The sequence below is a fragment of the Kwoniella bestiolae genome, chromosome 2 (assembly GCF_000512585.2).
Source record: "Kwoniella bestiolae CBS 10118 chromosome 2, complete sequence".
In the NCBI taxonomy this organism is placed as follows: Eukaryota; Fungi; Basidiomycota; class Tremellomycetes; order Tremellales; family Cryptococcaceae; genus Kwoniella; species Kwoniella bestiolae.
Genome location: NC_089242.1, coordinates 3,286,963 through 3,311,479, shown reverse-complemented (window position 1 = coordinate 3,311,479; position 24,517 = coordinate 3,286,963). Strand labels below are relative to the sequence as shown.

The window sequence follows — 24,517 nt, the reverse complement described above, 5'->3', positions numbered from 1 at the left end:
AAATACCGTTCAGCTCTTTTCCGAAGATAGAAATACTGTGCATGGAATTAGCGAGTGGGATACCTGATAAGAATCATCCCTACCATCTTGCAAGTGTCACGTCACACTGCCCCAGAAAGCAAGAACAGTAAACCGATAAACCACCTGTCACATCTCGGCGCAAGCAATAGGAAGGCCAACGTGTCCTCTAAGCGCACGCCCCTTAGAGCCAATCCTTGAACATGCCGATCGATCCTGAAGATCTACTTGCCAGGCTGCAATTGCACGACTCCGACCTTGCAGACCTCGATGTGAGCTTCGACACAAAACATGAATATGAAACTTCATCGGAATATGTGATCTGTAAAGAAGATATATTTGATATCCTCCGAGAGGCAGAGACGGAAGGTAAAGGTGGGATTGAGGGATGTTTGAGCTTGTGGATCTGCGAGATGGCGAGCTGCGGTGCGGGTGAGCTGTCTCATTAATCTGCCAATGATCCGTTATACGAAGATGGGCAGATGTCCAGCGTATATAAATACCTTCCATTTGCTGATTATACATCTCAGTGTACTGCCTTGATTGCGTGCTCAAGTGGATGATCGAACGCTCAGACGGTACCTGCCCGTCATGTACGAGAAGCTGGGATACCACGGCGATTCAATCCCAGAAGGATAGTTATGATGAGATGAGATTCGAGTGGCATGAATCGAGCGCCTGACTTACGCAAGTTTACCTAGTCAGAGAGAGGTGCGGTGAATACAAGGGAAATGGAACTGGGGCGTATGCGTTACTCTGCTGGAACGAGTACTGTATGTAGACGAAATAACAAGAGATGTATGCGTTGGATACTGAAAGGAGAAACAGAGTGCACCTCTGCATGATATCAAAGTTCGTAAATCAGATTGAGCATTCGTACGTGCATAGTGGAAGTGGCGTAATCCATTGACATTATGTGGTATCGTGCATCACAATGATCGTACAGATTTCACCTTTATATACTGAGCACGGTATTCATGAGGAACATCATATTCTCTTCCTGATGATTTTTTCTTTTTTTTCTTTTGGGCGTATCCTCATCTACGTTCCCAGCGGCTCCTGTATCTCGTCCATCATCACTCAACCATGAGCATGTTCGATATCTCATCATCATCGCTCCCAGACGTGCAGACCTCTGCCCAGAACCAGTCAGAGTGTCTAATATGCCGCGAAGATATCTCAGAAATACTCCACAGAGCTGAGGAAGAGCATAAGGGATATTTGGGCGGTGTATTGGGAATATGGGTGTGTGAGCGGGAGAATTGGGGTACGAGTGAGTTCGCCCTTATTCTATATGAGACCAGAATCGGGTCAGGTTATCCGCTGAGCAAGCACAATTCAACCCATATTTCTAATACCGTGTTGTAGTCTTCTGTATACATTGCGCCATCAGATTAATCGAGGATATTGGTACTCGCCCGCTTACCTGTCCGGCATGTACGAGAGCATGGGATACGGTGGAGATGAGACGCCAGAAAGAGCTTTACGATTATGTACCATTCGAGTGATACCCTTCTGTGTTCTAGAGCGATGTAACCTGCTTTCATTCCCTTGAAAGGCATATGCAGCTGGCTGAACGCCTTCTGTCGCGCAGTTGGGAACACGGAGAGTGCGGTGATAGTTTCAATGGCAACCTTGCCTTTGGAGAGATTTTGTTCCAGATCGTATCGACACTGCCCCATTAGAGTGAAACTCACAAAGGACACGATCAATTTAGTGAGAGCAGTGAGATAATCCATGGACGCCCCCGCACAAGACAACGGAAGCTTGATGTTTGCCGTCCCTGAATGATCAACCCAAAGGAGTGCAGCTGGATTGGATTAATTCAAGGGTCACGTCCCCTTGAACAGGTCAAAGGGAGCTGAACCGAAGACGGGGAGACACCTAATCATAATTTCGTTTGATACAGTGGACTCCCATGAAAAGAGTGGCACTGTGATACTGGAGATATTGTCCGCCTGGAGGAGTTGCTTCAATGTATAAAAGGGGGGTTCACGGATCAACATGTGAGGAAAAGACTTCTCCCAATTTCATCATTGCATACAGCATCTATTGAAAGACAGATTCGAGTTTGCTTGTTGATTATATCTGCAGTACAATTTGCTTTATAAGTCCAAGAAACCCGGTAATTACCTCACATCCGAGATGTTGTTCAAATCACTACTCTGTGTATGTATGCTGGGTGAGCGATACTTACCTCAACAAAATTCTGATCAACACTGATGCTCTCTCTCTGTGCGATTTCTTTAGCCTGTGGTATATCGTCTGCCTCACCCGTACCCGTGAAACGAGCTGCGACTCCATTCTGGGGTCCTGAGGATCCCATCAGCGGTGTGGTCAGGAGTGAGTACGGCCCGTGCTGTACTCTACTGTCTCCTATAGTAACTGTATTCTGTAATGGCGGACAGCTGATTAATGGGCTTTGGCGAACAAGCAAAGGTTCCAAAGACACCTCGCAGACATGGTTCCCCGCCGTCCTGTCCGAAGTTGCACTGAGGGATCCCAAGATCCTCCAAGATGCAGTACTCGATTATTACGGTGGTGACAAGGCCAACGAATACTCTACGGAGAAAGTGAAAATCAAATTACCCAAACCTGATGGTGGGTCTCAGGAGGTTGTGGTGAGCTACGATGATGCTATGAAGACCAATGAGGAGTATGAGATCATAGGTAGGACAAACACTTGGTGTGTTGTGTTTTTTTTTTTTTTTTTTTTTTTGGCGCTTTTTCGCACTGCAGTCCAGGGCGTCTCTGCCATCATCTGAAGGGAGATCCTCAAGTTCATTCCTAATCTTGATCTTGATTTTGATACTGATTTTGATTTTATTTTTGAGCAGGTGGTCGGCAGCCTTCCGACACGCCGTAAAGCAGATTCAAGGTTGGCAAGGGGTCGACCAACAAGGTCATCTCACGGATCAAGGTGATCCCGAGATTGGTTTCAAAATGTTGACCACCAAGAAAGTTCAAGTCATATCTTCCAGTGACGATATTGGCATCTGTGAGTGAATCCACTGTACGATCGGTACAGGCTCGGCCAGGCTCGAGCTTACATTGACTTACTACGATACGAAAGGGAATTTCTTCAAATTCAACACGATAGGCAGAGATGCCGAACCCAACACAGCCCCAAGGACATCGATCGTCGTCCATCTCAACGACAAGCTCCCTGAAAAGTGGAATCACATGAAAGGTCATATTGTCAACTTGGAATATTATATATACGGTAATACACCAGAGGAGTACGTCTTACTTTGTTCATAACTTACAGATAAGCAAACGAACTGACCGACCCGCTGTGTTCTGTTATTCTGTTTGGTTCTGTTCGGCTCGGTCCTTTCGAAAACACTCTTTTTGGTGTGGGTACATGTAATAAATAGTGAGCGAGTCACATTCAGTGACCCGGAGCCTAATGTGGGGAACGCACAACTTAGTCCCGAGGAGCTCAAGGGGGCCGTCGAGAAGATTTATGTGGTAGGGGATGAAATTAAGGGAGAGATACCGACCAGAAAATAAATTCTGCCTCGAGGTCATACGGTTCACTCTACTGTAATTGTGTCTGTCGTAGAGTGGTACCTTCCTACGAGTTACAGTACTTGTACACCCGATCTACCGATGTTAAAATCCCTTTGCATCACAACGATTGCTTTCAATCCCTCACACCGTATTGTTGTTGCAGCACGTGGAAGAATTCGTTTCGATCTGTTCATGACTTTAGACATGTTTACTTGAGTTGCATGGATGGTCCAGAAACGACATCGATTACCAAATTCCAAACTGCACTAATCTCATTATACCATTTTCGTTACCGTTCATATACTTTCTTCAACCCTACCCCTTACTTTCTCAGATGCTCATTGTGCCTTCTCCTTAGTATCCTTCGTCTCCGCCCCACTCAAACCCAATCCAACACTCTCACCTTCCTCTTCCTTCCTATACCCCGCTCCAGGTCGTTTGTACAGCCTGTTCGTACCTTCATCATCTGGTGCCGGGAGGGGTACACCGTCAATCACTGGCGAGGTAGCACTGGAACTGGTCTCGGACTTCAGTTGGGTGAGATCATGGTACGATCGTCCCCTTCTACGTCCTCGTGGTGAGCCTGGTCCGGTACGTCGAGTATCGATAATTGCCAGTACCTATATCCAATACTAACATCAACTCATCGTCCTTCTTACTTTACAAGCGGTGGTGCATTCATGATGAGAATTATGAGATCACTCACATCATCATAATCTACATCAGCTTCTTCCTCATTATCCGATTCGGCCGGACTGGTAGGTGCGGTCGAAGGTTCCGATCGATTTTTATCCATCTTGGTGGTATTCCATACACTCTGTCCAACAGAGGCACTTCGGTTCCAGCCTGAATCATCACTTGTAATCAGCTTTTCCCCAACAACACTAGCATCACAAAGCTGACGACGACAACTTACCGAAGATTCGCTCGTCGAGCCATAACATAGGATGTGACAGTACAGAGGAATCGGGCGCTTGAGCTTTTCGGACGAACATTCCTGGATTCCTGCCTGTTTGAGGTACAGTGGCTGAGGGGAGGATTCGAGCCTGTATGTATAATGCAAAGATCAGCTAAATCCGAGGTTGGGCAACGGCCAGCTGGTTCTCACAGATTGGAAGTTCTGATACATTTTGGGGCCGAATTCGTCTGTTCAATATGGATGTCAGCTGAGTATTCTAGTGCCCACAAACGTCAGCTATCACTCACCGATCACTTCGCTGATCTCATTAGCCAAAGCTTCCCGCATCTGACGAAGCTTGTTGACTTCTCGCTGACTACCCGGCCAAAGTGATAGGAAAAGGGGTCGAAGGGATCTACGGAGACATGATTAGCAATCTGTACTGTGGTTGATGAGAGAGACAGTTAGCTCACTTGAACACGTCCATACCAGCCTCACCGAACTTTAAAGTAGCCATCGCCCAACCAGGAAGTAACACGAAGATAGCAACCGGTGTCCAATGTCTCCAAGCGGGTGCCAAGTCGTATTTGTAAGCCAGGAAAGTAGCCAAGATGCAGTAAAAGATGTAGAGGAGGGGTGTGACAGCGAGGGATACGAGGACTTTCCATGTAGCCAGGACATCTCGACCTTGAATCTTGACTGTTGATGCGGCGAGAGCCTCTGCGAATTGATATATCCGTTAGACGAGCCTGAATTGACAGACGGTCCAGGTTAACTCACCTTTAGCCTTCTTTATACTGATCAATTTAGCCAGAATGAAGATCGGAGCATGTAAGATGGCACCAGGTAAAGCCAACATCGACCACCAGAGTAAGAGACCCGTTCGATAGATCAAGAGTAAAGCAGATTTCAGACTGATACTTGAGGCTCTTTCAACTTGATGATCTGCTAAGCCCATATCTCTCAATAACCTATTATATGACAATACTTTTTGTCTCAAGTCAATAATCTTCGGTTCATCCTTGTACGCCAAGTAACCTTCCATGAATCTCTTGCTTAACTCGACGACCTGTCCAAGGGTGAGATGTTGCCCTGGGATCCGGTACAACCTTCTGGCAGCTTGAATTACCTATCACACGGTGACTTGTCAGCTATGGACCGTTAAGAGACCAGGACCGTTAAGAGACCAAACAGATTCCAGAAGCTGATACCCACCTGCATGGTCTCCCAATCTGGTGCTCTTAACGTAACAGCCCTCAAACCATCATGAACCTGTTCCAGCAACCTCCCACAGGCTTCCCTCTTCTTAGCTCCACCTTGCTTGTACAATTCCACCAATTCCCTATCGACAGACTGAGGAGGCCCGAACTCGATAACAGCTCGTGAACGAAATTTGTGAGGGTGGAAGTATGATAATCCGACAGGAACCAGCTTGACATCTAGGTCGGGATGTTGAGCCATCGCCCCCAAGGCCATGATTGAGAATCCCGCTTTGAGGGGTAAGAAGTCTGTTCTGTCGTGAGAACCACCTGTCCAGACAGCGGGTATCAGCTCTATCAATCTTAATTACTATGATATATGTGCAAGCAAGGATAATCGGACGGCTCACCCTCAGGGAAGACACCAATACAACCCCCTTCCTTCAACCTCTGGAAACATGCCCCATACGTTTCATCTTGCTCCACATGAGGTAAGACCTTATATTCCAACCCTTCCTTACTTTCAGCTTCGTTTCGCACCCTCGTAGAAGCTTTCACATTGGCACTACCATCTTTACTTGGAATGACGAATTCTCCTTTCAGTCGTAGTTCCGTATCTGATATAACTTCTTCCACTGTAGCTGAGGCGTAGGCTGCTGATTTGGGTAATACCAGTTGTGATCTCGGTTTGACTTGGGAGGTGAAAGAGGTGTTTATACCGGTGACTATGGACGGGTCGGTCTCAGATAGGACGATTCGTCCGGCACCTGCTTTGGCGTAATCTGCTGCTCTTGCCACGGGGACTGGCGTGACATAACATTATGAGCTGTTCACTCCTTCTGAGAACGAGAGGAGAGTTCGATGACTCACTACTATCCATAATCCTAGCTACCCCTCCTATAAACTTCCTTTGCATACTCTATTATCATATGTCAGCTCAGTCTGTAGGACGATAAGGCAGTCACTAGCTCACCTTAGCAGCCGTCAATACCGATACCCTCCTCCCCGCTTCCTTCCTGACCTCCGAGAAGAGGAGTAACGGGTCCAAAAATTGATTGGCATGAGGACCGCAGATGAAGAGGACGGGACCTTCCTTGGGGATGTTGAATGCTCCTCTGGGTCTGCACGGAAATTGTCAATACAGCCCATCAAGCATTTATTAGAAGATGAAGGTATATGTGAGAGCACAGTGATAATCATACTTTAATGCGCCATGCTCACCTTATCTCTCTGAAAAAGATGTTGATGACGATACGCCAAAAGATAAGAATCAGATCATCTGTTAGAACGACACAAAAGGGATATCAGCGAGAATATTCATGGACCAATCATGGGTTCTTTGTGGATTTCTCTGATGAACGAGCCAGACTCACATGCTAGACCTGCGGCCATCTTGATTGATCTTTCCTTGTGTTTGTACTGCTGATGCTTGCTTTCACGATGATTCCTTGTCTTCCTTTTGTCGAGTGGTAAGAGTAAGATTGATATATATAAATGACTGGACAAGGAATGTGAGAGTGAGAGGATGAGAGTGAGAAATCGATTGACGAAATAACCGGTGCTTCTACTTTCCCCACCGCGTTTTAATAAATTGAGCCCCACACTAGAGTAAGACACGCAATCCTGCAATGCAATATTGATGCGTTGATGGGGATGATGGAGATGTTGATGGTGATGGTGGCTCCACGTCCTTTCCCCTTGGATCAAGTGAGTCTTTCGGGGTTGATAGCTGATCTCCTTTTGACTTGGTATTGAGGTGAGAGTCAAAATGGGAGATTATCTGAGGCGACAGATCAGACGACCAAGGAATGTTGACGTGTCTCATTCAATGTTTTGCTTGGGGTTTCAACGTCCCAGCAATTTCCGATGTTCGCCACCGCACGTGGATACAGTGTCACGTGATACTCATCGAGACAACCGAAAAGTTGGGTCCAGTGTTTCAAGGTGGAATGAAAGAGCAGCCAAGCAATGAACATTTGTAGGTGTACCACTACCTCATCGAGTTGAACACCATCGACCTAACCCAAGATGCAAGCTGCTCGCCGGTCAACTGCTTTGCTTCGCCATCATCTCTTCCCCTCCGCATCACTCCTACAACCCGCACTTGTAAGGGAATATCATGGTGATCCCGGTCCTTCCACCCGTTCTCACCGCTCTCAAAACGATCTGCGGTCGACCCTCGTATCAGCCTCTAAAACAGGACAAGGCGCCTCATCCTCCGGCCGACATTTGCCTAGAGATTTGGTGAATGCGGATAGGCAAACGATAGATAGAATACTGGATATCAGACCCCCCAGTACATTCAGAATAGGCAGGAAAGGCGAACAAAGGGGCGCGGCTTTACCTCTTAGATTACCTAATCCCTCTTCAGGTAAAGCAAGATACGACGGAGAGAGACAGGATGCGTATTCGACGTCTATAAAATTACGGAAGTTGATTGAGAAATATACGAGAGCTGGTTATGGGGTTAATAAACCGCTTAGCGATTTGCAGATCCAAGAGGCTATACAGGTTGTAGTTGGTGCACCGAAGGATATGGTCAATGCGCCGGTCTGGAACATCCTGTTGGGTTTTATGGGGAAGCAGAGGAGGTTGAATCAGATGTGGAGCTTGTACAATGATGTGAGTGTGGTGTGCAACTCAACTTCTCGCTTTTCTCCGCATGTACTCCTTTCGATGTCCGCTTCTTTGTCACCGTGAAGACAGAAGGTTGTAAATGGGATCTTATGATAGCTTGATACTGATAAGTTTGCTGGTCGATCACCGCAGATGAAAAAACGAGGTATCAAACCCACGACCAGAACCTACTCAACAATGATCAACGCCTACTCCCGTATATCCCATTCAGGGGACGTATCCATCGAACACGAGTTGATCCCAGTGAAAGACCTGACCCATTCGAGGGTAACAATCCTATTTGAACAGTCCCAACAACACATCAAGAAATGTATGACCGCCTCGTCGTCTTTGAGAGAAGATATAGGAATAACCCCTTCTTCCGGTACCGGTATAATACCACGCGAACCACAAGACGGCCTGGAAGATGAAATCAACATATCACCTACGAATGCTTATCTAAAGTACCTGGGAAGACACGGATTATGGGAAGACATTTATACCACATTCCTTTCTATGGATACTACCGGCCCATTATCTCCTGATACTATAACCTATACGACGCTCTTCGCATCTCTACATCATATACATTTAGTCAGATCTAGACAGACCAAGGTAGATCAAAAACAAATTAATATAGGTCCTATCTCAAGAGGGGTGTGGGACCAATGTTATCGACAATTCAGCAAGACCAAGGGCGAGAGAGATAGATCGATAGATACTGATTTGTTCAGCCATGCCCTGAGATGTCTTATAAAGGGTAGACCGGAGGATCAAAGGTTCGCTATACAGTTGATTAATGATATTTGGGAATTACCTCCTCCAGGTCAATCAAAGCTTGCTTCAACTTCAGCTTCAACTTCCCACAGTATCACCGGAAATGGGATTGGAACAACGATAAAGCAAAGACCAACCGTTCAATCTGCCACATCGCTTATACAGGGCCTATCATACACCAAGCAAACTGTTCTTGCAGCTCACTATACCACTTTGTTCTTATCGATCAAAGAGATCCAACAATCTGTTGATATCCATTTTCTCAAGAGCGCTATTTCCGCCCTGAGTGAGATCGGCGACATAGGTGGGATAATGGGTATACTGGATTCCTACCAGCCTCCCACGGGGGTGGAGGGATGGGATAATCAAGTATATCAATATGTCTTACAAGGTGCGAGGTGGGCTGGAGATTTCCCCAATGCTCTGAAGATATTCAAGAGAGCTACGCAGATTGGTGATATTGTCGAAGATACCTCTCCGGCGGATAAGTCCCTACCTGAAAAGGGATATGAATGGGTGACGCCGAATGGTTCAATGGTGGATTCGAGGGGGATAAGATGGATTAGACCAAAACCGATTAAACCTGATATCAACATTTTATCGATACTCTTAAAGATCTCTGTGGGGGCGAATAACGAAGCGATCAAGAAGGTATTGAACCTTATTAACCATTTTGGTGGAGTGAGGTTATTCGTTATTAGACCTACTCCGGCTAGACCGGAGAAGTTTCATGAGGCTCGATCTCAAACGGAAGGGAAGGGAACGGTGCTTTTGGTGGAGAGTACACCTCAAAGCCTGGATATCAACGATAAAAAGTCTGGTGTGATACTTGGGAAGATGGTTGATTTCGCTCGGAATATCATCTCGGCGATAGAACGGTTGCATGGGTCGGCGGCGGATGAGTACCGGGAGATGAGGGAGGGGATGCAGAGGGTTGTTAGAGTTTGGGGAGGGGAGGTGGGGAAGGATCGCAAGGGGGGTGGGGAGGGGGAGTATAGTGTTGGTCAGGGAAATCAAGATCAAGATCGAAAGGGAAAGAAGATGTCTTGCCCCGGAGACAGGATCGAAGGGAAGAGAATGAGTCCGAATGGGAGGATGTGGAGGAGTTTGCAAGTGATAGGAGACTATATGCAAGGAGAGAAAGGGATATTGAGTTCAGGAGAAACGATCAGAACGGTCAGGGTTTCATCAAGAGAGATAGGCAGGCCAGCGGGTCTGTGAGAAGGAAATATGATGAAGCTTCAGTGATCGAGCGGAGTGAAAGAGACGAGACCGGATTTAGCATGCGTTATACGGATAAAAACGAGGCCAATCAGTCTGTCAAGAAACATGGGGACGACAAGGGGTTTAGAAGAGAAGATAGACCTTTTGGAAGAAGGACTGATACTGGCCAAAGAGGCAGAGATGGGAATGATCGTTTTGTTTCTGAGAGACGATATGATCGTTCAGAACCTAAATCCTTGGATAGAGATAGAGATGACAGGCGTGTAAGGAGGGATAGGTATGGTGATGCCAAGCCCTCGGAATTGGGAAAACAACCTAAGAAGATTGGTTTTGGATTGAAGAAGTGATCGAACACTCAAGTTGTACATACATATCTATAGCATATTCACATCTCATGCATTTTATCATACTTTCATACAACAATATCGTACTTGTGCAGAGCAGTCGCAGAGATAATTCCTCTGAGCTTGCTACTGCTATAGTTCCTGCTTATCTGTTTTCGGTGATGTTGGCGAGAATATACGTTGGGATATCACTCCGTACAGATTACTCCAACCTCCTTTATCGGTTATCCTCTTATTCAACCGTATTACCCATATCGTCGTAAGGATGAGGAAGAGTAGTCCGGCGATGCCCACTGAGTAGATGGAAATCAAAAGTTAATTAGATAAGCTTTGTCTGCTACGCCTATCTGGTGTGGGGTCATTAACTCACAAAGCAACCTTAACCTCCCCTCTTTCCTGTGGTCATTCCGCTGATCAACCTTCAAGCCCCTCTTCATACTCCCCACTACATCTCCTCCTATCCCCTGAGTGGATTTCTTCTTCCTGGACAATGGACGGCGCGAGCTGGAGGCGACGTATAGGGATTCTTCATATGTCGGTGGTGAGTTGGGGTTTGACATGTCGTTTCTTAAATGTGTATGTAAGGTGATACTTCTACAGACGGTACATTTGGTATGCATTCATCAACTCGCATCCCTCGAATGATTCTGATTTTTGTTGATCCGACCGATGAAAATCAAGTGATGATGTCATCATTTTCTCCTGTCAAGCACGAGATGAGCCAAGATAGTGATGACGAGCGGAGCAACAATGATGATGACATTGATAACCTTGAACGTTGAATCAATATTCATCTACAGTAAACATCCATTCACGAAATAGCAGTATAGCATCACCGACATCCCTATCATCTTACTTTTACTCCGACCATCAGACACATAGTGATCCCACACGCGATACCAAGCACAACACCATGTCCCACCTCGACCTCACCCGAGAATGGTTGGGTAATGTGTTACGGCCTTATCAAGCCAAGGAGAGGATCATCAAAGAAGTGATGAGGATATTGACGGAGAGGAAGACGCTGAGTGTGAAGACGGATGCGTTCAGTGAGTGCTTTCCTCTGCTTGTCATCTTTTTATGATCCTATCATCCATATGACATGTCCCTCCAATCCTGGTATCTATCAGCTATCTCATAGACTATCATGGCTCAGCTGACTGTCGCACTCCGATGTCCAAAGCATTTGACTCGGGTCAGACTGCCCTACTGCTACTGCTACACGGAACACTACCCATCAACTATAGAGGAGCAACATACCATATCCCCATAAACCTATGGGTCCCGCACGATTATCCCAGATCCCCTCCCCTGTTATTCGTGGTGCCGACCAAGGAGATGGGAGTGAGGAAGTCGAGAGAAGTCGATCCGTCTGGTAGATTGCGGGAGGACGTTGTAGGCGATTGGTGGAGGATGTGGCCTGTGAGTAGTCTTTAAGATTGCCTTGCCCAAGATATCGACAATCAGGAGACAGTAGCCCCAGAGGAGATTATATGCTGATGTGATGCATTGATGTAGACACAAGATCTCGATACGATACTCAAACACCTCACATCGATATTCTCAGCTGCTCCTCCTGTCTACGCCAAGCCTCCTGAACCAGCTTCCTCGCCCGCTCAATCATCTCGTAGTCCCGTCAGTTCGCCTAGTCAGCCAAGAATGCAACCTCAGCCTCAGCCTCAGCCTCAGCATGCGGTACAAGGTCAACCACCTCCACCACCTGCCAGACCGGGGTATGGACCTCCCCCGTCCCAGACCCAAAATCCAGAGGTGAGCCGAGATCTGAACCGTGCTGTGTCATGGTGTAGCTGACGGTGACTTAGATGTTACCTCAGTACCGCCCTGCACCTACACCCCCTCCTCATCCCTTCCCTCATGCTCAGGGATCTCACTCCAGGCAATCATCCGCTACATATCCCGGTACGCCACCTCAAGATCCTGCTTCTCCACCTGTGCCCAATCGACCTGCCAGAATACCCCCACAGCCTCAGTCACCTGTAGGTCCCCCTGTTGGACCTATTATTCCTCAACGGCCATATATACCTCAGCCGCAATCTCAGGTGGGATATCCTCAGCCACAATTGACACCTCGGCCTGATCAGAACCAAGGATATGTGAATGGATATCAATCACAGCCACAGGGATACCCACCTCAGCAGGATCAACAGTACAGTCGACCCCAGCAAGTTCAACCTCAGCAATATCAACCCCCTATACCCCCTCATCCTCAACCTCAGCCAGCTCAGCAACCCCAACCCCAACCCCAACCTTCCGCACATTCACTCCAACCTCCCCGCCAACCTATCCCAGACCTCCTAGGCTCACCCGAACCTTCCTCCCTCCCCCTCCCCTCCACTTCAGACGACCCATCCCAACCACCCCCACTCCCACCTTCCAAGCCCCCTCCCCCATCGCTCCAACACCTGCATTCAATCCTCCTCCCTCACCTCCAAGCATCTCTACCCCCCTTGATGCATTCATTGCAATCTACTCAGCAGCACTTGATCGAACGGAAAGAGGATTTAGTTTCTGGCGAACCAGCAATCAAAGATGAGATGGCCCGGTTGGAAGCTGTGAGGAAAGTATGTGATTCCACGGGGAGGAAGTTGGCGGAAGTGGTAAAGCAGGGTGAAGATCGGGTGAATGAGTTGGAGGGGAAGGGTGAGATTGGGGTGGATGAGCTGGTTTGTGGGATTAGTATTGTGCATAATCAGTGAGTTGGCGGCTTGCCATCGATCTAGTTGATGTCGGGGGAGCAGTGAATGCGTTCAACAGAGTTCGGAGGACTGACAGCATTCAATTTTGTGTAAAGGCTCATTGACTTGGTCGCTGAAGATAACGCTATTGAAGATACGATCTATCATATGACGCGAGCATTGGATGCTGAGCGTGTAGATTTGGATAGGTATCTCAAGGTGAGTTGAGCGCCCTTCCACAAAGACGTAACATGTCAATCATTGTATATTGCACAGAACTGATATGAATATGCTCTGTGATTTGTAGTCGATACGATCCCTTGCGAGAGAACAATACATGAAGAGAGCGTTGATAGAGAGGATATTGCAAGGTATGGGACAGACTCAGGGATGGTAGATCTGATGCATTGGCTTGTTGGGTCGCGCATGGGATACTAATTATTAGATACAAGACAGGCTTGACGAAATTACTGACACGATTTTTATGACCACATTACACATGATGAACGAACTCATTATCGTTGTTCCTAAACTGATGCAGTACATTCATGGTTCTTTCTCACAGGCGTCTAAGGACCTTACTTCTTCAAATCCGAGTGAGCGATCAGACCAGCTAAACGTAGCCAAATCAGTGATCTCACGCACTAAAGCCCATATTGTAAAAATCACCACTTGACTTACGATACACATACCGCTGATTAGCAGCAGTAGTAACATGCACCTCCTCATTCTTCATATTCTGGAGTAGATTCGCTTCGTCCCATGGATTGAGCTTCTTGGTATCTTTCTTCTTGAGTTGAGGAGAGACTTTACGACAGAGGTAATAGAGGAATGCCAGACCTGCGATCGAGCCTAGGACTGCACCTACGATTACACCTGCGTTGGGGGTTCCGCTCTGTGAGGATGGGAGGGTGCTTTGATCCGACGACGATGAGGGGTTGGTTCCGCTTCCATTGTTGGTGGTGTTGCCGTTGTTGTTATTGCCGTTTGGGCTTGAGGTGGAAGAGGGCGATGAAGTGAGAGTCGTCCAGGTACCGTTGTTATTGCCACTATCGACAAATGAAAGATTAGCTTACCTCCCTCACAAATGTAGATGACGGATAACGGAAGGTTGGGTACGAGAGTACAACGTAGTTGCACTCACATATATCCCACACCACCCTTCGGACCCCGCACTTCGAATCTATCCAATACTACCCCTCCCTTGGCCTCGAGAACTAGGGTATGAGTAGAAGCCGTATCTAAATTAGTAGCGAAGAATAACAGGCTATCGTGGATCGTCGCGTTATTGAACCCATTAAGCGTCGCTGAGGAACCGGACGAGTCGAGGGTAATTGTGTATACCCCGCAGGAGGGGCAGGTAACGCCGTATAGGAATATTGATGCGCCTATTGAGTATATCATCGAAGGGTAAGTATATCGGTCAAGGGCATACAGTGTATACACAATAGGACGTGGGGAGCGTTAAGCTGTAAATGAGAGCCTTCATATGAGGGGAAGATGCTCGAGTGTTGGTCGTCAAGTCATTGCACTGACCTGTAAATTGTATAGTGGCTTTCGCACCCCCCGTTGAAGTCATCGATAAAGTCTGCTCATAATCCCCCGAATCGACCTCTACGATCTTATTGTTCTGATCGACGGGGGCGAAACCCTCGTAGTTGATTAATGGAGAGGCATCGTCCAGTGTCACGCTATCGACTTGTGAGCTGCGTAGGAACACCAAACATCAGTATACTTGTTCCTAGACGTGCTTCAACTCTGATGGATCTAAACGTAGAACTCAGGTGCAAAGGAGATAAAGGAGATGATGTCTAGTGCAATAACACTCACCCATCAGGAGCGAATTTCGTATCCACCCAAACACCCAGAAAATCAACCTCCCCACATTCCTCCCTGTTCCCACTCTGGGCTTTACAATTGAACTGCAATGTAAATGTTTGAGGCTGGAAATCGTCGGTCGAGGTGTTCCAGCTCTTACCTGAAAACCACGGTTCCGGGTCCCACGAATTGATTTGGAACGTGATGTCGTATGTTGATGGGGCGTTGAATAGGGGGGTGAAGGATGTGACTGCTTGTATCATTGGATTAGCATTTCATCCTGTCATTGATTACGTTTTGGTACTGACGATTTATGGAAGGGAAAGAGCCCTTTCCACATGGACAAGGAAGATCGAGTCGACGTACCATAAATCGACGGCAGGACCACAGCCGCCTGCCCAAAACTCGTATGATAGCTTTCACTCCCAGCCGTAGCGTTCAGATCACCCTGGTATGGACCATTATTACCAACCCAGGAGTTCAGGTTCTGGCCTGAGAAGTACGCTTCGGCGGGGGAATAGAATAATAGGGGGGAGGAATCGGGGATCCATAGTTGTGTGGATGCCATTTTGGTCCGGAAGAGGGTTAGTATTTTATCGGTTCTGTAAGGTTTCGTCTTGGGAGTCTTTTGGAGTGTATTAGTATGGGGTTGGCAGTGTTTGTTACAGGTCGAGATACTGGTATGAGTTACTGTTAATTTTACTTTTACTGTTGGGATTACAGAATGTTATTGTTGGAACAGCTCTGTTTAATTTTTACGATTACTCATCAGTGCCGTATGACAAAAACCAACATGAGCTTGCTGAAGAGTAAGTGCTCATATCATACTTCAGCTTTCATAGATAGTCCAACAATCACTTGACGATGGATTGCGATCGCAAATGTCAGAAGGGGTAGATTGAAAGGATTGGTTCACAAAAAGGAGGATGGACAATTGATTGAGCTGGTCGTTTGGCACGTTGCTGTGAGGTACCTTAACCCCAAGTAATACTGGATGTATTTGCATTAGCAATCCGATTGGGTATAGCTCGTGGTCTTCTGTAATGTTCTTTGCGAATAAAGATGGATTGATATGTGACCATTTGAAGAGATGCGAGAGATTAAAGCATTCGATTGACCGAATACTCGTACTGGATTACCAAATTCGTAATACAGAGCCTGTTCAAGGAGGAATGTGCCGTGGCAGTTGTAATGACTCATTACGATTTATTAGCTCAAGCAAATCAGGAACGCGTCTCGTGGTCTGTGCGTCTCATCTGTCATGTGTGTTAACGTTACCACCGCGTAGCTTGACGACACATCCACTATGTCATGTTTGAATCCCTTTATTGACAATTTTTCACTTCTATATCCATCCATCCATTGACTTCCTTACGATACCACCTTTTCAAAAAGGGACTCCCACTCAAAGTGCGCCTTTAGCACCTCCATCTCCAGAGCTGCTCGACATGCTCATCTAGGACTCAAAATCGTCATCAACAGGCGCGTCCTTGGCAAGATCATTCAAGCTATAAAACCCATTTCAACAGGATACACATTCCTCCTCTTCTTCCCATCTTCCTCTGATCCTCACATCAACCCTATCAACCTACCTTCAACATCGATCACCATACCATACCTGGCTAAAAGGAAACACCCGAGGACATGTCCTCCTCATCACCCACCAAACCACCTTCCCTCCCATCCAGGAGTTCCTCCCAACTATCCCTCGACTCGCACCTGTCAAGTCCGAGGAAGAGGTACGAGAAGACAGCTGCCGCCAGACCTTCATTAGATCATAATGGTGTGAAGCCACCCTCAGCTATACACTTAGGAGAAGAACCATCCTCGACGAAAAGGCATTCAGGCGATTTCCATGGATACAGTGATGATCATCCACAACACCTAAGAATGTCAAGTGGGTTTGCAAGTGTGAATGTTGGTATTGGGAGTCCGAAGTTGGATTTCGGAAGGAGGGACTGGCCTGGGAATAGTCATAAGAGGAAAGAGGGAGGTAGTTCGACGGAAAATTCCCCTGAAGTCATACAGCAGGCGAAAGTGTCGGATCAGCCCAAGGACGATAGTGCAAGGGGAAGGGAGCTGGTCGATAGGGTGTCTGGGCTACCTAGTCCGCCTGGAACGGAGAGTGATATCGCTGCGCCTACGAGCGAGAAAGCGAACGGCAAAACACCTGAAAGATTGTCTTCACCTGAAAAGGTGAGTTACCTTGAAATTAAGTGACGAGAGCTCGTTGAGCTAACACTAGCACGTGCAGACTTCCTCTTCTACATCCAGATCACCGACCAAACTTTCCCGACGCACATCATCAACAGGATCCGCTCATCTCCTTGCACGACGGACATCATCTTATTCCGGTTCATCCACACACGTCCCAGATTCCCCACGCCTACGGACTCATGCTCTTCGACCCAAACATTCACCTTCCCTGTCCATGTCTCGATCCGGATCATCCTCCTCTAGCTTGATCACTAGTCCTTCGATGGCTGCTAATCGCAGTGTAAATGGATCTGCCAGAAGAGGATCAACAGGATTATCGCGAACGAGTAGTCATTCCTCTAGTCTCAGCTTGGGAGGTAATGCCAGTGCGTCGTCCTCACGCAAACCCCTCCCATCATTGGATACCAAACGGGCCAACTCGCCCGAAGAAAGGATATCATCACCTGAAAGAACAGCCAGGAAGCTGCCCCCTGTTAGTGCTGGAATTGATAACATGAACGAACGTAGACATTCCAGAAGATCAAGTAGGGATCTAAGAGAGGAAGAGATATTGGAGGAAGAACCGGTGAAAGACAGTGGACAATTGTCAAGGACGAGATCGCAGGGATCAGAACTGGACGACAAGATTAAAGAAGCTGAGGAGAAAATAATTCAAGCTGCTATAGATCGGCGAAGGAGGCCAGATGTGGATCAGACCTCGACACCCGTTCGTCAGCAGATAAGAAGACATGATTCGTATACACGAGCCACTGGATCACCAATTGTCAATACCACAGGTTCAGCGCTGAGGAGGACCACTACGCTTTCGTCAAATCATACGGACTCGCCTTCGGGGTCCATTGCGAAAAGGGTAGATGAACCTCACGAAACGCCTGAGAAAGGCGACGAGGATAGGGAGAGGAGTGGTGGAAGTAGTTCAAGTAGGAGGAGAAAGGGTTTACCTGCTGAGTTTAGAAATGGTAATGGCAGCTTAGTGAGTCCAACTCTTCTCCTACATCATTCTCAATCTACGTGCTGATGTATGTATCTAGTTCACCCCTTCCCCTCAAAAACCAAGAAGTAATGCAATTGAAGATCAACCTGGATCTGCTCGTTCATCTCGCCTCAGACAATTTCTCGATTCCCCATCAGACTATCAATCATCTTCTCCCATTCCCAGCAGATTCTCGACCACTTCTCGTCGTTCGGGAGAGATGGAGACTGTACCTTCTCCCTCAAAAGCGTTCCGGCATATAGATGGCCTAGAAAGATCATCTAGCTTGGGTGGACCTCGAGGAGAGACATCTGGATATTCGAAACGAAATTGGAGTCAATCCATCTCTGGCTTACCTCGAGCTGGAGATGAGATGGATTATCGAGGCTTGCCGAGAGACAGGTATCGCTCTGAGACGGTGTTAGGGGGACCTAGCGATAGATCTACCGACCAGTCTTCGAGAGTCGGGGATGACCGTGGAGTTAGGAGAGGCATGAGTACTTTGGTGAGCGAGCGGGACCTACTCGCAGCGTCTAGATCAAGGGTCGGTGCTATAGGTCCTGGAGATTCAGTATCTGCAGTAGGATCAAGAAACGACAGAGCAGAAGCTAAAGATCCGTTGGAGATGATCAGGAGATTGGAGGAACAACGAGTAGAATCAAAGAGAAGATGGGATCACATGCCTCGACCTGCAACTTCCATGTCGAGTATGCGAGAGATATACAACAACCCGCCTAAAAGTGCTCCTCTAGAGCCACTTCGACATAGAAGAAGCATCGATCAAAATTCGCCGATCAGTCCGCCGTATGTTCGAGGTGGTGCATCAAGATTAGCATTTAGCAGAGCTGGTGGACCATCAACCGAACCTAGACCTATGAGGAGTAGTACCTCCCTTGGGGGTCGATCCTCGGCAAATTTCGAGCTTGCCAATTCGTCGACTGAACATGGTAGATTGCTGTTCGAGGCTTTCAAGGTACTTGAATCAAAATTGGGTCAAGAGATCTTGGCTACTCATCCTGAGATTCTTAGAACGTTTCACTCCGCTACGAAGACTTCTGAAAATATTAACACCGTATTACGAAATGCCTTACATCTGGCATCCCAGATAGCTGTTGATGCGGAATTAGATGACCCCGCTAAAGTCAGGGAGGAATATTCGAACCTCGCTTTCATGCTGAGAGATGCGGGTAAAGCGAGTGAGCAGAATGTTAGAGATATGACGAGGATCTTATTAGATCTACCTAAGCTTGTGCGAATACAGGATAGTGGAAGTGGTGTCACATCGTCTACGTCAGCTTCATTAGGCAGGATCAGAAGATCGGAATCTGCTTCGCTGAATTATAGTTATGACCCCATAAAACAAGGAGTCATGTCTGAAGATCGACCCGCGAGAAGATGGCAACCTACCTCGCCCGTCAATCAGCTGGATAGATCACCACTTCAAGGTAGATACAGTATGGGTACCCCTCGAAGATCGTATGATCTGCTCAGATCATCAACCGCAATGGCAGATACGCATTCGCCTCTCTCGAGATACTCCAGTCTGAGGAACAGAGAGACCCGAACGAACGGTGCTGGGAATGCAGACAATGGCGGTAGAGCTGGATCAACGGTCTCGTCGTTAATGTCGAAAGTACGGGCTATGACACCTAGGAAATCACCTTCGAAATTGGATTTATCAACTATCGAGCAATCCCCTCCTGTACATAGTAGACACGCCTCTTCCAATTCAAACTTATCGACAAGTCCTCAAAAATCGCCTGAACGAGAGATCCGAAGACCACTAAGAAACCTATTGAAAAAGAAGACTTCTACGTTAAGTACCAATACCATCAGGGGACCTACATCACATGGACACGGACAGTCGAATTTCCTACCTACTTCGTCGGGGAATAAACCCACCACTGCGATTAGTCAAATTACCGCTGGGGACTTATCGGCAGAGGACGATGTAGAGTTGGAACCCAATTCACCCATGTCGAAGTTCACCCAAAGAAGGAAATTGTCGATTTCAAGACCACCAAAGGGACACTCGAGGAATGGGAGTTCAGATACCTTCGGTACGACCACGACCACTACTCAGACGGGGAGTGGATCGTATTTCGATGATCGTGAGGAGCTAGATGATGAGCACGAGAATGGGAACGATGCGGTATCGATGTTGGAGCAGAGGTTGGTTAATGTTGCTAAGTTGAAAGAGGAGCGTGGATTGGGTATCACCGCTGGATCTGGGGAGGAGGCGAAGAGACCGAGTATTAGTGATAGGTTTAGAGCTAGTTTGAGGAAAGGGTCTGGCAGGGTTGAGTGAGGGGTTGGGTGGAATTGATTTAATGGGAGAGTCTGTGAGATCAGGATAGTGTGAGGCATTTTCGATTTTGATTTATCGAGTTATAGTATTATTATTTGTGTGAAGTAGCATCGTCATAACGTAGTACAAGATTCGACATATGCATATATGTACATATCCTCATTATATCTCTTTCTGAGTACGTTCGTTATATACGAGTTACCTATGCATTCAAGCAACAAGTCAGATACTGAGGGGATCAATGTGAGCAGCCACGCGACTCCCACGTGATGTAAGCTTTGTTGATTTTTTGAGTTTGGATTCGCATCTCAGCGGCGGATCAACGTGAATTTCAGAAATCAACCTCATATTCGACCTCAAATGTATAACGTTGAGTTGATTATCTCTTCCAAACGCCCAACATATTCACCAATCAGTCTTGACGGTCTTCTTGGAACCTCTCATACCCCGTCTTCGGTTTCGGATTCGGATTCGGGTTTGGTCCTTCTCACGCCTTTTGAAGCACTTCTTGAGAGAACAGGATAGATGAGCTATGACCATCCGAGGACAAACTAGAGGACGAGGTCGAGGACTGGCCCCTCCCAGAGTCATCGAAGATAGAGATGTCCTTGGATTCGCAAATAAGACGGTAGCGAACTCTGGTCCTCCTACGATTCAGACGTTCTCGAAATTACCGCCTAATCTACCTACGAGAGGGAGGGGGAGGGGAGGGGGTCTACCAACTTCTAGTAGAGGGGGTCTACCGCCTAGTGTTCGAACGGGATTACCGCCCTCCGTCAGAACGGGAGTACCTCCTTCTGGTCCGAGAGGTGGACCGTCCATACCTAGAGGGAGAGGAGGAGGAGGGTACTCAGATACCTATCGCCCGACGTATGGACGCCCGTCGTCACCCTCGCCCCCAACTCCAAGGTATCCAAGAGGTAGAGATAGGGAGAGGAGCGGGTCGGACGAATGGGCAGGATACAGTGAGAAACAACGAGAGAGGGACAGAGAGGAGAATACATGGAATAAACATGGACATGGGAGCTCAGATAGCTATAGACCTGCCGCGCCAAGGAGTGTAAGGAGGTATAGTCCTTCTCAACCTACCATGCAGGATAGTTGGTCCCCTCGCTCGGATGATAGGTTTTATGATCATGCTGGACCTAGTACCGCTCAACCGCTCGGCACCTCATCTTCCAACAACCCACCTCAACATATCATTTTCTCATCGCCTTCATTACCACCTGCATTACCCTCTCAACCAACATCCTTACGTCCTCCTACATCTGGAGCATCAAGTAGACAACCTAGTCCTGCTGTACCGAGTCGCCCAACCAATACCTCTCAAGCCTTTGCAACAACGTCGGATAAAGGTAAAGGTAAAGCTGTACCTCCTCAGATACCTGAACCTCCGCCACCTGAGATTAAGAAGATGTCATTCAAACCCATAAATCCTAATGCGCCTAAGCCAAAGGGCAAGGAGAAACAAATAGAAGATGTTCCGGTACAGGTGAGGGTCAAGGCTGAACCTGAACCTGACCCTTCACCTCAGCACAATCCCGCCATTTTGAGCGATACCGGGACTAGACAGGGGAAAAAGGTTGAGGAAATCGATGTGAAACCTAGTATCAAGGAGTTGGAAAGGGATGAGATTGTACATGTGGGTGGAGAAGGCATAAGGAGGTCGGGGACATTTGCATTTACGTGAGTAAACTTACTCTCTCATCTCTCATTTCTCATACCAATACTAAATCCCATCCTCTTTTCCCTTTTGTTGAGAGGAAGTTCGAGGTCATTCACTGACATGATTCGCGCATATAGGAAAGCAGAATTACCAGATTGCTGGGCCAAGAACCCCACGGAACGAAGTAAAGCTCGAATGGCTTTTCGAAAGACCCAAAGGGATGCTATGATTGCACAGGGCAAGAAGATAGGCGGGACGCATTGGAGAGATGATGGAGTGGCTTTTGATTGGACGTTGCCGTTGCCGATACCCAATCCTGATCATCAGTCAACGACGGGCACTCAGGCCGTTGTTGCAGATCATGGTGAAAGGTCTGGTCCTACCGGTGTTGCGGGCGCATATGCCGAAGCTATCTTCACCGCTCCTACTGCTTCTACGTCTCCATCTACCCTCACCGCTGCTCCTGCTCCTGCTTCTGCTGCACGACCTGCTCCTCTGACCGCGGCTTCCAGCTCTACCTCTGCAACCTTTGGACAAGCTCAGAGTAGAGCGGACGCCAAGAATAACACAAACTCGACCGCTGAAGCTGGACCGTCTCGTACCACCCAACAGACAACGATAGATACTCCTCAGACCAATGCTCCCAAATCGAGCACCGCAATTAAACCAACAAACTCGACCAATACAAATCCCGTGTCTGTACCGAAAACTCCTTCAAAATCGGCCGAGAGATTAGTCGTATTGACTCCAAGCAGTCTAGCGGCTTCAACTAGCGTCAGCGCTAGTACTAGGACTGACGCATCTACGAGTGCTAGGACCGATGCTAGTGCCCGAACAGACGATTCGACACGTAGCGAACGTCGACAAATCCCATACCCACCTCAGTTCGATACGTTACAAAAGCGAAAACAGAACTTCGTGGACTTCGACAGATGGAAGATCGAGCTCCAAGAGATGTTTTGTCAGCGAGACGAGTCTGGGAACCCAACTAGAGGATGCACTTTCAAGCATAATGCGGATGGGCACTCCACGATGGGAGTCACAATATTCTCGCTGGAAAAAGCCAGACAAATCGCGAAGAACGATCCTAGTACTTGGAAGAACACCGAATTCACGTTTTGCGAGTTGTTTGATTATCCCGCGACCTTGTCTGGACCAGGACGACCGAGTGTCGCACAACCGATGAAAGAGTGGGTCGACAAGATCGTAGCAGTGGTTTCGAAGCCTGATCAACAGGGTAAACCGACAAGATGGGTCAAATCGATCAGACGAGATACATGTAAAGATCTTCTGGTACTTTCTAGGGATAAGACCTCACAGGAGATGGAAGAGTACGAAGGACCCAAGATCATACATGATGATGAGTTTGTGAGAGGCTTAAAAAGGGATGAACAGCCATATCAGAAAGGGATGAAACCGCCTCCATTACTTAAGAAAGCGAAAGAATTGAAATCTGTTTTAGCCAATGGTGAACCGCTCACGAATAAGCAGAAGCAGAAATTGGAGAAACAAGAGAAGAAGCGCGCGAGAGAGGAAGCCGCTTCTGAGAACGGGTCTAACAGCGTGGTGGAAATCAGTCCCGCCAAGTCTACATCTAATTCGGAAAGACCGTCGAAGAAGAATAAGAATAAACATGGTGAAGGGAGTCCCAGTAAGAGTGCGAGTGGATCGAATAGTGTATATGTGGTTAGTGGGAATCCCTCGATCGATTCAGAGGCCAAAGCAGGATCTTCTTCGACTTCTGCGATTGCGAACCCTTCGATACCAGCTACTATTCCGGCTCTTCCATACGAACTATCTCCCAATCCCACAACAACGCAAGACCGCACTTCACCTAAACTTGAAGGACTCAATACCTCGCTCAGACAAAAGGTATCGGAAATTGAAAAGTGGACTAAACTCTCAACGGAATTCCCAGATTTGAAATTGGCCTTGAACACGCAGATCGAGAAAACCAGGGAGGAGATTTTCGGGTTGTATGATGATATTGCTGCTGAGAAGGTTAAGCTGGGCGCAGTCGCGTGAGGGGGATGGGAGTTGATCATTTTCATGGATCGTTTTGTTGGGTATACAAAAGGAAGGAAATCAGAGGAAACAGAAGCATTTTCAGCATGGAGGATCATCAATGTATACATTTATATAGCATTTTCACATAATCGCCTATCGAATCGAGAGGTCAATCTCAATAGCACTTTCACCATTGTGACTTGCCATCATCAATCACATGTTCACGTCTCATGTCATGCATAT

The 24,517-nt window shown here is 47.4% G+C and overlaps 10 protein-coding genes across 10 annotated transcripts; 7 read left to right on the top strand and 3 right to left on the bottom strand.

The window, feature by feature from the left end:
* Positions 1 to 221: 221 nt before the first annotated feature.
* On the top strand, positions 222 to 700 carry I302_104386 (uncharacterized protein; the record flags this gene model as incomplete). The annotated part of the gene is made up of 2 exons (XM_065869858.1): positions 222 to 450; positions 549 to 700. 2 exons carry the CDS (start codon positions 222 to 224, stop codon positions 698 to 700), a joined length of 381 nt encoding a protein of 126 aa, XP_065725930.1.
* A 410-nt stretch (positions 701 to 1,110) lies between these two features.
* I302_104385 (uncharacterized protein) lies at positions 1,111 to 1,526 on the top strand (the record flags this gene model as incomplete). The annotated part of the gene is made up of 2 exons (XM_065869857.1): positions 1,111 to 1,291; positions 1,387 to 1,526. 2 exons carry the CDS (start codon positions 1,111 to 1,113, stop codon positions 1,524 to 1,526), a joined length of 321 nt encoding a protein of 106 aa, XP_065725929.1.
* A 637-nt stretch (positions 1,527 to 2,163) lies between these two features.
* I302_104384 (uncharacterized protein) lies at positions 2,164 to 3,531 on the top strand (the record flags this gene model as incomplete). Its single annotated transcript, XM_065869856.1, has 6 exons — positions 2,164 to 2,200; positions 2,269 to 2,361; positions 2,458 to 2,704; positions 2,856 to 3,016; positions 3,092 to 3,257; positions 3,450 to 3,531. 6 exons carry the CDS (start codon positions 2,164 to 2,166, stop codon positions 3,529 to 3,531), a joined length of 786 nt encoding a protein of 261 aa, XP_065725928.1.
* A 338-nt stretch (positions 3,532 to 3,869) lies between these two features.
* I302_104383 (uncharacterized protein) lies at positions 3,870 to 7,020 on the bottom strand (the record flags this gene model as incomplete). The annotated part of the gene is made up of 13 exons (XM_019189747.1): positions 3,870 to 4,151; positions 4,238 to 4,377; positions 4,448 to 4,577; positions 4,640 to 4,677; positions 4,738 to 4,844; positions 4,903 to 5,149; positions 5,210 to 5,558; positions 5,645 to 5,958; positions 6,039 to 6,431; positions 6,499 to 6,547; positions 6,602 to 6,749; positions 6,850 to 6,907; positions 7,002 to 7,020. The coding sequence occupies 13 exons, from the start codon at positions 7,018 to 7,020 to the stop codon at positions 3,870 to 3,872; spliced, it is 2,274 nt and encodes a 757-aa protein (XP_019049309.1).
* Positions 7,021 to 7,656: 636 nt separating this feature from the next.
* I302_104382 (uncharacterized protein) lies at positions 7,657 to 10,592 on the top strand (the record flags this gene model as incomplete). The annotated part of the gene is made up of 3 exons (XM_065869855.1): positions 7,657 to 8,250; positions 8,398 to 10,020; positions 10,083 to 10,592. 3 exons carry the CDS (start codon positions 7,657 to 7,659, stop codon positions 10,590 to 10,592), a joined length of 2,727 nt encoding a protein of 908 aa, XP_065725927.1.
* Positions 10,593 to 10,721: 129 nt separating this feature from the next.
* On the bottom strand, positions 10,722 to 11,149 carry I302_104381 (uncharacterized protein; the record flags this gene model as incomplete). Its single annotated transcript, XM_019189745.1, has 2 exons — positions 10,722 to 10,882; positions 10,960 to 11,149. The coding sequence occupies 2 exons, from the start codon at positions 11,147 to 11,149 to the stop codon at positions 10,722 to 10,724; spliced, it is 351 nt and encodes a 116-aa protein (XP_019049307.1).
* A 353-nt stretch (positions 11,150 to 11,502) lies between these two features.
* On the top strand, positions 11,503 to 13,682 carry I302_104380 (uncharacterized protein; the record flags this gene model as incomplete). Its single annotated transcript, XM_019189744.1, has 6 exons — positions 11,503 to 11,638; positions 11,773 to 12,011; positions 12,108 to 12,359; positions 12,413 to 13,302; positions 13,402 to 13,504; positions 13,593 to 13,682. The coding sequence occupies 6 exons, from the start codon at positions 11,503 to 11,505 to the stop codon at positions 13,680 to 13,682; spliced, it is 1,710 nt and encodes a 569-aa protein (XP_019049306.1).
* Positions 13,683 to 13,863: 181 nt separating this feature from the next.
* On the bottom strand, positions 13,864 to 15,671 carry I302_104379 (uncharacterized protein; the record flags this gene model as incomplete). The annotated part of the gene is made up of 6 exons (XM_019189743.1): positions 13,864 to 13,898; positions 13,967 to 14,334; positions 14,430 to 14,673; positions 14,822 to 14,991; positions 15,116 to 15,353; positions 15,470 to 15,671. 6 exons carry the CDS (start codon positions 15,669 to 15,671, stop codon positions 13,864 to 13,866), a joined length of 1,257 nt encoding a protein of 418 aa, XP_019049305.1.
* A 1,076-nt stretch (positions 15,672 to 16,747) lies between these two features.
* On the top strand, positions 16,748 to 20,601 carry I302_104378 (uncharacterized protein; the record flags this gene model as incomplete). The annotated part of the gene is made up of 3 exons (XM_019189742.1): positions 16,748 to 17,299; positions 17,358 to 18,293; positions 18,352 to 20,601. The coding sequence occupies 3 exons, from the start codon at positions 16,748 to 16,750 to the stop codon at positions 20,599 to 20,601; spliced, it is 3,738 nt and encodes a 1,245-aa protein (XP_019049304.1).
* A 532-nt stretch (positions 20,602 to 21,133) lies between these two features.
* I302_104377 (uncharacterized protein) lies at positions 21,134 to 24,292 on the top strand (the record flags this gene model as incomplete). Its single annotated transcript, XM_019189741.1, has 2 exons — positions 21,134 to 22,287; positions 22,405 to 24,292. 2 exons carry the CDS (start codon positions 21,134 to 21,136, stop codon positions 24,290 to 24,292), a joined length of 3,042 nt encoding a protein of 1,013 aa, XP_019049303.1.
* Between the last annotated feature and the right edge of the window lie 225 nt (positions 24,293 to 24,517).